Source organism: Camellia sinensis, chromosome 3, assembly GCF_055761805.1.
Source record: "Camellia sinensis isolate YWXY chromosome 3, ASM5576180v1, whole genome shotgun sequence".
In the NCBI taxonomy this organism is placed as follows: Eukaryota; Viridiplantae; Streptophyta; class Magnoliopsida; order Ericales; family Theaceae; genus Camellia; species Camellia sinensis.
Genome location: NC_138963.1, coordinates 212,653,832 through 212,669,971, shown reverse-complemented (window position 1 = coordinate 212,669,971; position 16,140 = coordinate 212,653,832). Strand labels below are relative to the sequence as shown.

Genomic DNA, 16,140 nt, shown 5'->3' with positions numbered 1-16,140 from the left:
TATGTAGCTACTAAAATATTTTAGTTGGTAAATATTTATAATTGGCGACTAAATTTTGATTTAGTTGGCAAAATTCAATTTTTTTGCGACTAAATAGGATGTTAGTTGTCATTTTCCTACATTTTAGGCTGAAAAAAATAAATTTAATCTGTAAGACTGCTTTTTCCCGACTAAAATATAATTTAGTCGCCAAAGATGACATTTAGCGACTAGTTTTTTAGTCGCTATTGACTGCTATTTGGCTACCAAAACATTATAGTCAGCATTATTTATTCCTTTCCCGACTAAAAATTAAATTAGTCGCTAAAAGGTTGAAATTTCAACCCGTGCCTCTTTTATTGGTGTGCGAGTGTTGCTCTGCTAGGCAACAGTACTATATCACTCACAACTTCACAATAGTGTATCACACACACACCTCACCAAATCTCACAGATATCAGCCCCCCTCACCGTAGCCTACTGTACGGGCGACATTGCGACGGCCACCGCCACCGCCACTAGCGCAAAGTGCCACCGTCGCAGCCGCACATCACAGGTTCTCTCTCTTTCTCTCGCTTTCGCGCTCTGCTTCTCACTCTATCTGTGCGTCTGTCTCTTGTTCTCTCGCTCGAGCTCTCTCCTACAGTCTATGTGTCTATCTCCCACAATCTATACTTGTTCTGTATTCATATATATATATATATATATATATGTATGTATGTGCAGTTTTTGTTTTTGTTTTTTTTTTTATTATATATATTTGAAAAATTGCAGAGTTATTGATGATAGGTTTTCAAACAAAAGCCCTGCTTGAAGCCTCTTCTTATTTCATATTTGATGCAAATATGCTCTCAAAGTAATTGAAGTATAGCACATATTTGGTGAATATTTGTGGGTTTTTAACTTTTATCACTTTGTGTCCGTTTCCTTTGATTACTACTCTGCCCAATATACCTGTATTCCTGTTCCAAACTCTTCACTTCTTTTGACCCATTTTTAGTGACTTTGATGCACCTTACTTGTTTTACGGTTTCAATTTCTGGGTATTTGATACATTGTGCCTTTGACTATCTTACTTTGTAAATTAGCAGATAGATTGGGTAAGATATATATATATATATATATATAGGGCAAAGAGAATCTGGTGTTGGAGCTGTACTTTTCTAAGGTTTTGGGTATAATCAATTTGACTAATTCTTGTAAAATAGGTGGTCATGGATAAACAATTGAGAGGCTATTATGGTTCAGTGAACATTATCCAATATGAAGAAGAAACCGATTTGAGCCTCTCAGATCGGAGTTTTAATTAAATGTTTTAGTGTTAGATTTTAAATTTTACAGTGGGAGGAGTTCTCATTTTCACTCTCCATATGACGGCTATATCATGTTATACTAACTTTGATCAACATACATTGTGCTTATATACACTTTTTATCGCCTTGCCTCCATATGCAAACAATATTTTCTATGAATAATAAACACCAACAAAGAGAAATGGCAGGCTCTGAAATAGGGGATGGACTGCATTAATTTGATAAATCAGAGAAGATATAAAACTCTAAAGATCATTACTTAATAAAACGTTTCTATCAAATCGTATATGATTGAGCCTTGCTAAGATGAATCGTCTAAGGACTTGTTTTTCTTGTTTGATTGGATTAAGACGCTGCTCAACTAACAGGAATTGTTGTGTTCATAATCCTCATCTCTAAGGCTATGCCAAATTAAGCTTATCCTTGTTATTGTGACTTTTTAACTATTGACATTGTGATGGTTAGATGTGAATTAAATCTATTATTTATTAGGCAAATTACAATGGAGGTGGTGATTGTCAAAAAGGTTTAGTTGGTGGAGTTGATTTGAAGCTAATAGTCGTGGTGGAGATGGTTGTGCCCGAGTGCCATGAGGTAGTGTGATTGTGGTGGTGGAGATTGTATAGGCATAGCATTAATAGCCATAGTAACATATTAGTAGTGGCGCTGTGTAGTGGTTGTGCTGGCATTAATTGCAAGTATGGTGTTGGTGGTGGCAATGCAGTCTTGATGGTTTTATTGAAAGAAATGCTCAATTCCAGCTGGCCTTTACTAATGTATAGCGACACGGTTATTATTTTGTCCCAAATTTGTTTCAAACTTGGTCATGTATGCTCCAACTCAGCATACCCCAATCCATGTAATATAGTTTATAACTATTCATTATAAAGGTTGAATTTTTTATTGTCATTTATTATTCATTGAGGATGGATTATTGGATGTTATTATATTATTCATGGGTTTATAAATATATTGCACTTTTGCTCATGTAAAAATTTGTTCAATTATGTGGTATTTGCCGTTTGGATATTGGTAATTCCAATGCCATCATTATGTATTTATTTTGGGAAAACAAAAATTGTTACTTAACTTTTCATGTTTGATTTAGCACTGAAAAGCTTTCATTGTTGACAGTTCTCTCAGTCTCTTCATTTGTGTGGATATATTTTGATAAAGGCTCTCTGTGCAGCTTAAGTCAACGATTTCAACCTATGTTGCAATTGATGTTTTTATGCTTTAGTTTAACTAATATTTGCTATGGTCTAATTGTTTTTGTTTTAACAACTTCAACCTATGTTGCAAATTGATGTTTTTATGCTTTAGTGTAACTAATGCATGCTTTGGGTTAATTGTTTTTGATTTTGTCTTTCTGATATTTTCTGCTCAAATTTGTTCCCTTTTCTCTTTGGCAGGAGCATCTTCTTCATCTTCTTCTGGTTCAAACAGTTTAGTGTGAAGCATTTTTCTCTTAATAAACAAAGTTGCTCGATCACTCCTAGTGACTTCCCTGCTTTTCTTTTCTATTTTTTATTTCTTTTCTTTGGTAAATATACTTATATCCTATATGTGATAGACCCTTAAGAAAGTGGTGTTCAGATGTTACCACGTAACAAGGGAAGTAGCGATCGGTTTTCTGCAACATCTCTGGCTTTCTTCCTTTTTATTTTTATGTTTGTGTTATCTGGTTTATTTGTTTTGTGTTCTCCTCTTGAATTTTATTTGAAGGCATGGAGTAATAATAATATTTTCTCCTTTCTCATTATGCAATGCATGAGTAGAACTCCAACCGATTACAGTGCCGAACGCTGTGATAAATATCGCGAAATGATGGCATCTTGTGGTGAAATTAAGAGGGGTTTGTATGCATATCTAGGAACTTTCTTGTTTTCTCTTAGGTGCCACTTTTTCCATTATAAAAGAATAAAATGATGATTCCTTGGTGCTTTTAAGATGGGGCTCTATTTTATTTATTGAAGAAAATTTATATCGTATTTCCTACAAACCTAGACTTCCGTATACAAGATTTACATATCAAATTTAGAAGGAAAACTAAAAAGGTTCAATCCTAGTAAAAGATTGTGTTTCTAGATGTCTTAATCTAGTCTAATATGATTTTTGATCCATCAAAATGCAAAATATCATGTTCTAAGGTTTTGGTTTTTTTGGGGGGTTGTTTTTGGGAGTAGCATATTTTGAAGGATGAAGTCTGTATTTGCCCGATCACTGTTTTTTTGGGATGTCATTAGATGGTTGTATACTTTCCAATTTGTTGGATTTGTTAGATTCATTTTATTTTTGATTTTTTGGGAGGCATTGTAGTCTATAAACTTAACTTCTTTGAGACAATGTATTCAAGATTGATGGGATGTGGTTAGGGGAGATTTAAAATAAGTTATATATCATATTAAATAAAAAAAAATCTTACGATTCACGATTCATTATTTTAACAAAATAATTCAAGTTTTGACAACAATGGTCCCTTGCATGTTTGAAGGAACATAGTAGTCCCTTTTAGAGTGTAATGGTTCCATGTCCCCTTGTTTTTATGATTTGTTTAATGGAAAATTACGATGACCCTATCCTGAGATTTGGTGCAATTAATGCACTAACCCCTTGATTCGTTTTAGACATAAACATCCTTTAGAATCCAACCTATATTTGTTACTACCCTCTGGCACTTACACCATTTGTTTAGTAAAAGAATGCGAGAATAAATAAATTGGTTCAGTTGCTGAAATTTTATTTGATTATGGTTGGTATACAAACTGTTCTAGTGTTATGGTACGAGTTTATTTATTTATTTAATATTTGTACTTACAGAGTCAATATATACAAGTAGGGAACACATGCCATTTCATTTTTGTTAGGGTATTCCCAAAATTATAGTTTTTATAACCACTTATTTATATCACATTTTGTTAATTAACCAAATGATGCTGGTGTCCAAGGACAACCAAAATATCTATTAGACTTTAAGGGAGGTTTATGTTTTTTAAAGAAAAACAAGGGGGTAACGAGTATGTTAAAATTTTAGGAGAGGTCACAGTAATTTTCCCTTTTCTTAATTGTCTCATTTTGTAATTCCTTATCAGACGTCATATGATTATCCTGCATTCTTCCTATCTATTGGATTGCCCCATTTTACTAGTAAAATTTTATTACTTGTAAGGGAGGTGGGGGGTGGGCTTCCGGTTAAATTCTACCTTTCATGTTGCTCTTAAAAAATGTAACTCCCCTATTGTTTATTTTGCAAAACTTATATTTTTTCTTGTTAACACCATTATATAAGCCTCAAAATAAACAAAAATGTCAAAAAAATGAGACATAAAACACAAAAAATTGAATTCATTTCCTCTGTGGAAGACTGGAAGAGAAAACTAAAATGAGCTTATTCTCATAACTATAACTTACTAACTGTAATTCTAGACTTTCCATTATCGATGGGCTGGCTGAGTTTTTTTTTTTATTTTATTATTTAAATTTGGAAAAGCTTGTTTCTATGTGTGTTAAAACCCTGCTGCAATTGAAATTTCTCATCCTTTTAGTTGGTCACTGAGATTTTTGTAATGGCACAAGCAGCCTAATGTGTTATCACTTGATCTTTATAGATGTCATATTTAAGTTATTTACCGTTATCTTTATCATGCATCATGTATGTAGACCCAAGTCTTCAAAGGATGGCTAAAAGACACAAGGGTAAGTATGACCTTTTTGATTTTGCTTTTTTTTTTTTTTTTTTCTTTTTTTTTTCCCTTCTTCTAATTAAAGCTGTCAAAACTTTTATATTGGTGTTTACTTCTATATATTCATTTTTTCTTTTCATTTAGAAAATATTTGGGTAAATTATAAATTCACTCCTTGTAGTTATGGAAAATACATCCTGCCCCCCAAGGTTTCAAATTACATTACAATTTTCTTCTTCGTAAGACAATTTTCTTCTTTGTAAGACAATTTTCAAATTACTAACAATATTGGATGATGTCAACAATTTTTGTTTTCAAATATCTATTTTACCTATAGCTCCTATTCTCTTCCTCTCTTAGCCACATCCCCCTAGATAATCCAGTGACCTTTTCATATAATTTTAATTTTATACACTCACTTATACATTTTTATACAACTCTACCAATGATTGAAAATTGCAAGTGCAATGTATAGCCCCCACCCTTGTCCCATGAAAACAGAGTTCACAAAACCAGCCTCACAACCAAAATGCAGCACACACCCAACACACTCCCAAAACACAACACACTTGCTTCTCAATACCCACACTGAACTAGTCACCAACAGCACAAATGTATTCACCACTCAGCCCCCAAAATTTACACTATATATATCTATATTAATTGAAACATTAAGGGTAATTAATTCTTCCTACCTGATTTACCCACACTTTCTTTTAATTTTATAATTTCCCATGTCCTGATGATAAACCTCAGTGTTATATTTTTCATTTACCCAGCATGTTATAGTTATCTATATTTGGATAAGATGTGCTGGTTCTTGCTTTTTAGTGCAGAGTGGGAGGAATCTTAGCAGGGGGAAGCAATTGCTAAAGGGTTTGCCAGTAAGAAAGACTATTGAAGGCATCAAAGTGAAACGAACCCCAAAATGTGCAGAATAACTTATGAGCTATGTGATGAGGTAAATATTGTTTTATTTTAGAAATTTCTTGTTAGTTGTTCATGTGTTATAATAACCGTTTCTTGCTTTTTATACTCGAGAATGAATAATATGGAGTACATAGTTTATGGTTGAATTGAATCATATGGTTTACATTCTTAATTTGAATCCCATTTCAAGTTTTTTTTTTTCTTTTCTTCTTGTCTATTGAGTTTGATCGTCAAAATATTTTATCTATTTCAATCCTATGAATCAAAAATTAGTTTCAATGTTGAAGACAAATTTGTTATCCCAGTAATCGTTCATTTCTCTTATTCATCTTATTATTTACCGATGAATATAATAGCCAATCAGTATGTGAGTACAAATGTGCCAAGAGGCATTTTTTTCCATTAAGAGATGGAGAGAGGGGAAGAAATTAAGGGTAGAGAACAAAACAGAAGATCAAGTGGAGAGAGAATGTAGAGGGAGGGAGGAGAGGGGTAGATGGAGTGGGTATTCGGTTGCATACATCATCTTATGTTGACATTGGTGCTGATGAACTTTGTATTAGATTGGCTAAAAGAATTTTCTTCAAAGAAAAACTACATTTTTGAGTGGCTTAATGTATTATACTAGGCTCTCTCACACATGTTCTAGAATTTTTTCAAAAAATGAGAGAGAGAAATATAAGGTGATGTTTGTTACAAAAAGTAGCTATGCTGACATCATTTAATGTCATCCTCTTTTGTAAAATATTTATCAAATCCCCTGAAACTGTGTGTCTATTTCAAAATAGTAACCCATAAGAGTTTTTTTTTTTTTAGCAATTTTATGATTAAATGATCTTGATGGAAAACCTCTTGGGCTTGGCTCAACAAATCTGTGAACTTTAATTAAAGTGTTGTATCTCCCGCACTATGCTTGATGTCAATTTCATCATCTTCTTCAGTTAACATCCATGTTATTATTATACAGTAACTTGGATTTCAATTCATAAGGCAAAACAAGAATCAGTCGTTTTATTCTTCATAATTTGCTTAAAATCATAGGTTAAATAATTAATATTTTTGCTAAAAGGAGGAACCAAAATCCATTTGCATTTGGTTAATAACTTATTATGCATGGATCATATGAACTCTTTCCTACCAGTAAGGGTGGGAGTTCACTCCCAATGGGTTTGGTGAGCAAGTGGCTCTGGGTTTGAGTCTCCATGGGGGCAACGTGGTTTCCATCCACCTGTGCTTCTGACTTTTGTTCACTAGGACACTGATGGGACTGGGGTCAAGCTATGGGTCAAGCTTGTCTTAAGGAAGTGCCTGCATATTCCCCTTGTGTGCGCGATACCCCCTCTTTGTCGGTCCTGTTTAGGTCCCTTCTGTCTGGCCTCTCGGTGGGTTAGGGCCCCTTTGGCCATGCCCAACGAAGATTGCTACTATTGGTCACCCCATCCTTTATTTTATCAAGCAAACTATGAACTATTTCCTATGTCATGTATGACCCCTTTCCAAATAAGACTTGTGATAACTGACAGAATGTTACTCGGACCCATAGGTTAGGATTAAGAAACAAATACGCCCAAAACTTAGTCGAAAAAGGGCGTTAAGGGGTTAAGCTTCAAAACAGCCCCCGAACCGCCGTATGGCCGACACGAACAGCTTTCCCACACCAAATATGACTAGTTACAACTGACGGAATGTTATTCATACCCATATGTTGGGATTTAGAGCCGAATACGCCCAAAACTTAGTCGAAAAAAGGCGTTTCGGGGGGCGAAAATTGAAAACAACCCCCGAACTGCTGTGTGGCTGATATGAACACCTTCCCCATGCCAAATATGACTTGTGACAACTGACGGAATGTTATTCAGACCCGTAGGTTGGGATTTAGAGCCGAATACGCCCAAAACTTAGTCGAAAAAGGACATTTCGGGGGTGAAACTTCAAAACAACCCCCGAACCGCCGTGTGGCCGACACAAACAGCTTTCCCATGCCAAATAGGACTTGCGACAACTGACGGAATGTTATTCGAACCCGTAGGTTGGGATTTAGAGATGAATACGCCCGAAACTTAGTCGAAAAAGAGCGTTTCGAGGGTGAAACTTCAAAACAGCCCCCGAACCGCCGTGTGGCCGACACAAACACCTTCCCCATGCCAAATAGGACTTGTGACAACTGACAGAATGTTATTCGGACCCGTAGGTTGGGATCTAGAGACGAATACGCCCAAAACTTAGCCGAAAAAGGGGCGTTTCGGGGCCAAAACTTGAAAACAGCCCTTGAACCGCCGTGTGGCCAACACGAACAGCTTCGCCATGCCAAATAGGACTTGTGACAACTGACAGAATGTTATTCAGACCCGTAGGTTGAGATTTAGAGACGAATACGCCCAAAACTTAGTCAAAAAAAGGCATTTCGGTGTCTCAACATACATTTCTACATATTTCCTTTTATGATTGGGACTTGTTTTTGTTATTATTTTTATCACATGTTCTAATATCCTTTTTGAAATAGCACTGACATACATTAATAAGCAGCGATGGTTTTATATCCAATGTAATGATTCAAGTGCCTTTTGCAAACAAATAATGAGGAAGTTGGTAAAAAGAATATTTTCTATTCACATTGGGCTTTGATATTGGTTTAGCCACAAAATTTGGATATACGTTGCAGACAAATAGAAGATTGTTACATTAGCTTTATGTTACTAATGAAAGATTTAGTAATGATTGTTCTGCATTTAACAATGTCCCTTATAACAAAAGACTTTAGAAAGACTGTAGAATGACTGATAATTGATTCATCATGAAAGGTTGTTTCTCACTTACTTTTATTTGTCACTTGCTGCCAAATTCATTCATGAAGTTGGGCATTTTTTTATCTAATTCTGATATTTTTTTTATTTTTTGTAGATGACTTTGATACGTGGACTTCCAGAGATATTTTGGTGTATGGAGAAGAAATTGTACTTTTGTATAGAAGTAATATAATACTTTTGTCGTCTCCAGCTTTTGTGCAGTTAACTATGACTGATACAGAAAACTTTTGTCGCCGTACAGATATATGATTTTTTGTCGTGGTACATAGATGTACTTTTGGCTTGGTACATACATCACCTTTTGTCGTAGTACAGATTACGATGGAAATTTGTACCATGCCAAATGGTCATTTCACATGGTATAGTAAATATAATTTTTGTATATGGAGGGCTTTACTTTTTGTATAATTCTATATTTTGTATAGAATTATTATTTTAGTTTGGACAATAGTTGGTTTGTATGTACTTAGACAGTTAAAGCAATTTATTTTTTGTATACGGATGCAGAATGTGGAATGATTGATAGTTTATGTATCATTTTATTTATATACGTATTACAGGTTGCATGGAATACAGACAGGTTATGAACACATTAAAATATTTGCAATAAAACATAATATCATGTTTTTGCCAACTAAACGTTTTGTAGCCAAAAAAAGAGGAAAAAAAAAAAACCTTTGGCTACTAAAAGTTTTGTAGCCAAAAAAAAACCAAACATTTGGCTACTAAATGTTTTGTAGCCAAAAGAAAATCAAACATTTGGCGACTAAAATCTTTCGTAGCTAAAAACAAAAGCTGAAGAATAAAAAAATACTTTTGCCGACTAAAAATTTTGTAGCAAAAAATGTGGGAGTTTAGGCGACTAAATTTTTAGTAGCCAAAAGAAATACTATTTGCCGACTAAAATTTTAGTAGCCAAAAAAGATTGATTTTAAGTGACTAAAATTTTAGTAGCCCAAACACTAAATATTTGCTTTAGGCGACTAAAAAATTTAATAGCTAAAATTTTTTTCGCGACTAAATTATTGGCTTTTGGTGGCAAAAAAAATTGGTCGGCAAAAATGTATTATTTAATTAATTTTTCAACCTATTGGCGACTAAATATTTAGTCGGCAAATGAATACATTTGGCGACTAAATGAAGTTTAGTCACCAACTAACTTTGCCAACTACTCTTCGGCTACTAATTTTCTGACTAAAAAATTTAGCCGCCAAATATGAAAATTCTTGTAGTGAGGCCACACTATAACTGAATCGATGTAAAAATGGGGGACTCTTTTTTGAATTTTTTATTGTGGGATCTACAACATTCACCCAAGAACAAGTCTTGCGGAAGTCACAGAAGAATTTGTGTGTCCCTTTCAGGTGTGATTGTGAAACCTAATATATCATAACCTAGACATGGGTCCTACTTTCAAACGTACTCCTTTGTAAGCATGAGTAAAGGTCAGCCTCTTCATCCCTTCCACACACCCTGCCGGCCTCTCTCTCTCTCTTTATATATATATATATATATATTTATATATACATTCCCTAGAGCGTCAGTTTTTATGTCACAGAATTCAACAACATACAACATTTGTTACAGACATGACTAACCGCTTCAAACTTCGACTCTCTTTTCCATCATTCCAATTCTGTCGTTTAAAACATCGCTCTTCTTTCCCACACATTCCATGTCCAGCCACCTACCACTTCTCACCCATCAACCCGAAATCATTTGACATCTCTTATTCCGGCTTCCCGGAGCCACCACCTTCAACTCCAAACCTTCCTTTATCCAAACGCCATGTGTCACCGGCTAAGATCATACCGGTCGACTGCGGAGGATGTCCATCAAAGTCACATCACAACAATAACACCAAATCATCACCACAGTATTACTACGAAGAACATCAAAACAAAGAGAAGAAAACTAAAGCAAGTATTTGTATAAGCACTTCCACTACAGCTGATAGAGTTTGGTTCAGTACTGAAGGTAGTGACTACTACAATGAAGAGACTGAGAGCTTCGTTTCTTATTCGAGAAGCTTTGATTCCTCTTATGAATTCGATTACTCGTTGGAGACTATAAGCGAGAGTAAGAAGAAGAAGAAGAAGAAGAAGAATTTTGATGTATCTCTGGCGAGGATGGTGGTGGAGGGAAAAGTGAAGGGGGCGTTTGCGGTGGTGAAGAGGTCGGAGGACCCGAAAGAGGATTTCAAGAGGTCGATGATGGAGATTGATGATGTATCGATGATGTATCGCTTCCCGGGTGGATGGGTCGGACCGGCCCAGGTTCTCCAGACTCCAACTCAAAAAGGGGGCTCCGCCAGATGACCTGCAAGCAAGTTCAAGGGGGGAACGGGGTAGTCCCCCAGTGAACCCTCCGGTGCAAGAATTAGAAGAGCAGAGTATGAAAAGACTGTATATCGAGAGATCAAGAGAGAGAGACCAACTTAACCTTCTCTTTCTTTCTCTTATCCTTGCTTATATCCTTTTGTCATCATTTTTCCTGTCTCTTGTGACGTGCTTTTTCCGCCGAAAGCCTGTGCCATAGCTCATCTTGTTTAGGGTGATGGAGGCTCTGTTCCGGCGGGGAGTGCTGTTGTAATAAATGCTGTGATGGGTTGCATTAATGGTGATGTGTTGTGATAATAACTCTGCAGATCTTTGTCTGCTGATGTGGCCCGTGTCCCACCTGCCGTGTGCCTAAATGCCGTTGGCCCTTCATGTCTAGGTGGCCTCCAGCTGTTCTGGGCCTTGTCACCCAAGCAACCGGGTTGTGCCATTGGCCCCAAGCACTGGGTTCGGGGTGGTTTACCGTGGGCCGTGTGCCTTGTGGGCCTATCCATGTCAGTAGTCCCCCATTTCCGAGTGCAGCTTTAGACCAACGAAGGGAATAGTGAGAAGGGAGAGAAGTGTGAAACGGGTGGAGAGGCCGACTGGAAGGTGTGCCGACTGCGAGGAGAGCCGAGCGGGAGGTGTCGACCGTGAGGCGGGCCGACCACGAGGGTGGCCGAGCGGGAGGGGTCGACCGTGAGGCGGGGCGACCACGGGGGTGACCGAGCGGGAGAGGTCGGCCGTGAGACGTGCCGATCATGAGGGTAGCCGAGCGGGAGGGGTCGGCCGTGAGGTGGGCCGACCACGAGGGTGGCCGAGCGGCAGGGGTCGACCGTGAGGTGTGCCGACCAGGGGGGCGTGGGGTTCTAAAATGTGCTGATGTGAAAATGGAAAAGACAGGGTAAGGGTAGGGGACAGTGCATCGTGGCCATACACGTGGCAGTGTCGTGGGGGAAGATGAAGCGTTGGGGCAGGAAATGAAGCGATAGGTCACGGGGGGTTTTGAAAAGGCGGTTTTGGCGGTTGATTTGAAAGGTTTTGAAACGGGTGAAAATTAATGTGGATCCGTGGAATACGGGCAAAACCGTAGGTTTTAGGTATAATGCGTTTTACCTACCGTGGGACAAGAACTCAAAATATCCAACTCTTTCACGGCGTGCGACATATCTGTGTAGCATTCTCTCAACTTTCTTGTGGTTGCGTCAGAAGTGTTTTGTGAGCAAGCCCTAGAAATGGCACAAGAAGGAGTAGTTAACGTGAGGGTAGACCCGTTGGGGGACGATGATGGGGAGGAGTTAGCAGCGCAGTACAGGGCAGAGGCATCGAGCTTGATATTGGCCCCAAAGCCATTAAACCAGGTGGAGTCGGGGCAGTGGCACACTAAGGCGGACAGATCCACGCTCACGGTGGCGGATTTGGAGGCGATTAGGGAGCGATACCAGATTCCGGCGGAGGTAGATTTACGGTTGCCGACGCCAGAGGAAAGGCCGTCTATGGTGAAGCCAGGGGAGTTTTCCCTGTACGAGGAGGCGCTGAAAGGGGGGCTGAGGCTGCCATTGCCTCAAGTGGTGGTTGATGTGCTAAATCGCCTGGAGGTAGCGCCGGGGCAGTTGATGCCCAATGCGTGGAAGATTCTGATGGCTTGTGCGAGTGCGTGGCCTAAGGCGAATGGAGGAGAGGCCATGACGATCGACGAGTTCTTCTCATGTTACAAAGCGTCGGGGCAGTAAGAAACGTGGGTCACCCTACAGGCGGTGATGGGTAGGGGGTTGGTGGCGGGGCTGCCTACGTCGATCAAGGGGTGGCGGCCACGGTGGTTTTTCGTGTCAGTTAATGGGGGGATGGGGGTGCGCACCATGTGGAAGGTGCCAAATCGGTCGATGGAGTCTAGGCTGGGGGTGGTGGCGGAAGAGAGGGTGAAGAAAGTGAGGGAGTGGAGAGAGAGAGAGAAAGCCAGATGGGACGATCTTGTCCAGCCGTCAGCACTGTTTGAGGCGGGGCTGGGACCGCAGCCGAAAGGTGGAGACCTCGACCGGGGGGAGTTGGAAGAGAGGAGAAGAGCACAGGAGATGGAGGATCGAGCCATTATGGCCAAGGCCGCGAAGTTGATAGAGGCGCAGAGGGGCCGACCGGCTGAACCGCTCTCGCGGGAGAGGATCCGACCGCGCCCTAGGCCTTTGGGGGAAAAAGACTTGGGTAGCTTTGAGCCGCTTCCGCCGCCTGTAGACCCTGTAAAGGAAAAGGCCAGAGGGGTTGTGACGGTCATGAAGAAAAAGAAGGAGAAGAAGAAGAGGGGGGCCCCAGAGGAGGCTGCAGAGGAGTCTGGGGCCAAGAGGGCGAAGGTGGCCCCAACGGATGCAGAGGAGTCTGCGGCAAAGGACGCCCCAGAGGAAGTGGAGATCATCCCAACGGTGGAGGTTGTGGAGGTGGGTCCACCAGTACAAGCGGAGGCTGGGGTGGGGGAGGCGGCGCCGAGCGGGAGGGAACAGGTTCAGAGGAGGCCCGACCCCCAGGAAGGGGGGGTTCGTGTGGCCACGGCTATTTATCATGCGCGCGCGGTAGCTGGGAGGATGGAGGGAGAAGAAGGCCCAGCCAGGGCGGGAGCCGACCGCCTGGTGAGGATTGTGGACGAAGGAGCTCTGCGCGCGGCATCTGGGTATAGTGAGGCCGACCTGCTGAGGGGGTTATGCTCCGCCCAAATGGAGGTGACTACCTTAGCGGGGGCTCTTCTCAGGAAAGCTGGGGCCGCCAAGTTGAAGGCTGAGGAGGTCAGGGTCCAGCTGGCCAAGTTGAGGGAGGATAGTGCCGACTGGGAGACTGCCTATGCCGACCTGCCAGCAGTCAAGTTGGAACTGGAGGACACACGCCGTAAGGTTGTGTCGCTGGAGTTCCAACTGGCTGGTGAGCACAAAAAATTGGAAGAGTCCGAGAAGGCCTGCGCGGTGGCGGTCGAGAGGCATGAGGAGGCTATGACCAGCAATGAAGAGCTGGTCAGGCAGAAGGATGAAGCGGACTCCAGAATTGGAGACCTGCTGAAGGAGCTGGGGGAGGAGCGCACCAGAGCAGAGGAGGACAAGGGGAGGCTTCTGAGGGAATGGGAGGTGGAGAAGGTGAAGATGGCGGCGGAGCTAGAGGGTCTGAGGAAGGGGATGGAAGAGGAGAGGGCGACGGCAGCTGCTGGAAGGGTGGCTCTGCAAAGGGAGCTGGACGAGGAGAGGGCGAAGGCGGCGTCTGAAAAGGCGGCCTACCCTGATCTATGCGTCGCAGCAGTGGAGCAGTATAAAGGGTCCTCCGAATTTCAAATGGAGGTGGATGCTGCTGTCGCCAGGAGTCTGGCTGGTCAAGAGCCTGGGGGGTTGGGCCCGTCAAGGAAGACTGCTGGAGGTAGGACAGAATCAGAGGTGATTGAAAGCTTCCAGCAGTCCGACTTCTATAAGCATGAAATGGCCGAGTACTGGGACAGTGGTTGGAAAATGTTCAAGCGTAGAGCTGAGGAGCTGTTTCCAGATTTGGACCTGAGTAGTGTGACAATAGGCGAAGATGATGTGGCCCAGACCCCCCTGGACGAAGGCGTTGAAGAAGAGGATCTAGCATCCAGCGAGGAAGAGTAGCCAAGGAGAAGAAGAGCTGGGCGTGTTCTGTGGGGTTTGGTTAAGTGTATACATTGTAATTTTTGTGCATTGTTTTTTTTTTTTTTTTTTTTTTTTTTTTTTTTTTTTTACATTGTAATTCTATGAGTGAATGAATAAATACGTGAAGAGTTTGGTTAAGATGAATTTGTGTACGAATGTTAATTTGTGTCTGTTGGCAGCTGACTGTTTGTGTAGCAAAAGTGAATAAAAACCTTGTACAGTAAAAATGAGTAAGAAATTTTGTGCAGTAAAAGTCCACAAATGAGGGTAAAGGGTAAGTTACAAGTAGTAGCTAGACAGTTAAGTGTAAATTTGAAAGTGAATGTGAAAAATGTAAGTGTTATGAGGAGGTTTCAAAATGGACGAGTGAGAGTGTAAACATGAAGGTAAGAGTAAGTAAGTGTTGTGCGGAAGTTTAAAAATGTGACCAAGTGTGAAAAAATGTAGCCTTGTTTGGTTTTGGAGTGCTCGGTCGAGTGTTCAGTCTAGCTGGGGCTTTGAAGTGCTTGGTCTGGCCGAGGCTTCGAGTGCTCGGTCTGGCCGAGGCTTCGAGTGCTCGGTCTGGCCGAGGCTTTGAGTGCTCGGTCTGGCCGAGGCTTCGAGTGCTCGGTCTGGCCGAGGCTTTGAGTGCTCGGTCTGGCCGAGGCTTTGAGTGCTCGGTCTGGCCGAGGCTTGGAGTGCTCGGTCTGGCCGAGGCTTCGAGTGCTCGGTCTGGCCGAGGCTTTGAGTGCTCGGTCTGGCCGAGGCTTCGAGTGCTCGGTCTGGCCGAGGCTTTGAGTGCTCGGTCTGGCCGAGGCTTTGAGTGCTCGGTCTGGCCGAGGCTTTGACTGCTCGGTCTGGCCGAGGCTTTGACTGCTGAGGCTGGCCGAGGTTGTGAAGTTTTGAGTTGCCGTCGGTGGCAATGTTATGGGATCGTCATACAAACATTTGAATTATGACAGTGTAGATCTGCGATCGGAATTTGCTTTATATATAAAGAAAAGGGGAATACAACAATATTGGTAATACAAAAATATGAACTTATTGATAGTAACGCTTCAGATGTTCTGCATTCCAGGGATGGGGCAGGTCTCGGCCTTCCATGTCTTGGAGTCGGTAAGTGCCTGGTCGTGGTCGGGCTTTGACGATGTGGGGGCCCTCCCATTTGGCTGCCAGTTTGCCCTCGGCTGGATTCTTCGTGGCGAGAGTCACTTCTCGTAAGACAAGATCCCCGACGGAGAATTCTCGAGGTCGGACTCGGCGGTTGTAGTGTGTTCTCATTTTCTGCTGGTAAGAAGCCAATCTGACAGCAGCGGTTTCTCTGAGCTCTTCGATTAGATCGAGGTGTGTTCGATGGAGCTCTTCGGCTGAGGCCAGATCCGGGTGTAAAACCCTAGGAGTGGGGAGGCCGACCTCTACCGGGATAACCGCCTCAGCGCCATATGTTAAGCGAAAAGGGGTTTCGCCGGTGGGGGTGCGAGCAGTGGTTCGGTAAGC

At 41.4% G+C, this 16,140-nt stretch overlaps 1 protein-coding gene and 1 long non-coding RNA gene across 2 annotated transcripts; both read left to right on the top strand.

The window, feature by feature from the left end:
• The first annotated feature begins 419 nt into the window (after nucleotides 1–419).
• LOC145821272 (uncharacterized) lies at nucleotides 420–6,173 on the top strand. The gene is made up of 3 exons (XR_014363297.1): nucleotides 420–534; nucleotides 4,952–4,987; nucleotides 5,811–6,173. It is a non-coding gene; the product is annotated as an uncharacterized LOC145821272 (long non-coding RNA).
• Nucleotides 6,174–10,300: 4,127 nt separating this feature from the next.
• On the top strand, nucleotides 10,301–11,029 carry LOC114305658 (uncharacterized). Its single transcript, XM_028250788.2, has one exon. It carries the CDS (start codon nucleotides 10,301–10,303, stop codon nucleotides 11,027–11,029), a length of 729 nt encoding a protein of 242 aa, XP_028106589.2.
• The last annotated feature ends 5,111 nt before the right edge of the window (nucleotides 11,030–16,140 follow it).

Coding starts and splice junctions, on each gene's coding strand:
- LOC114305658 (XM_028250788.2), top strand. CDS start 10,301: ATGACTAACCGCTTCAAACTTCGACTCTCTTTTCCATCATTCCAATTC.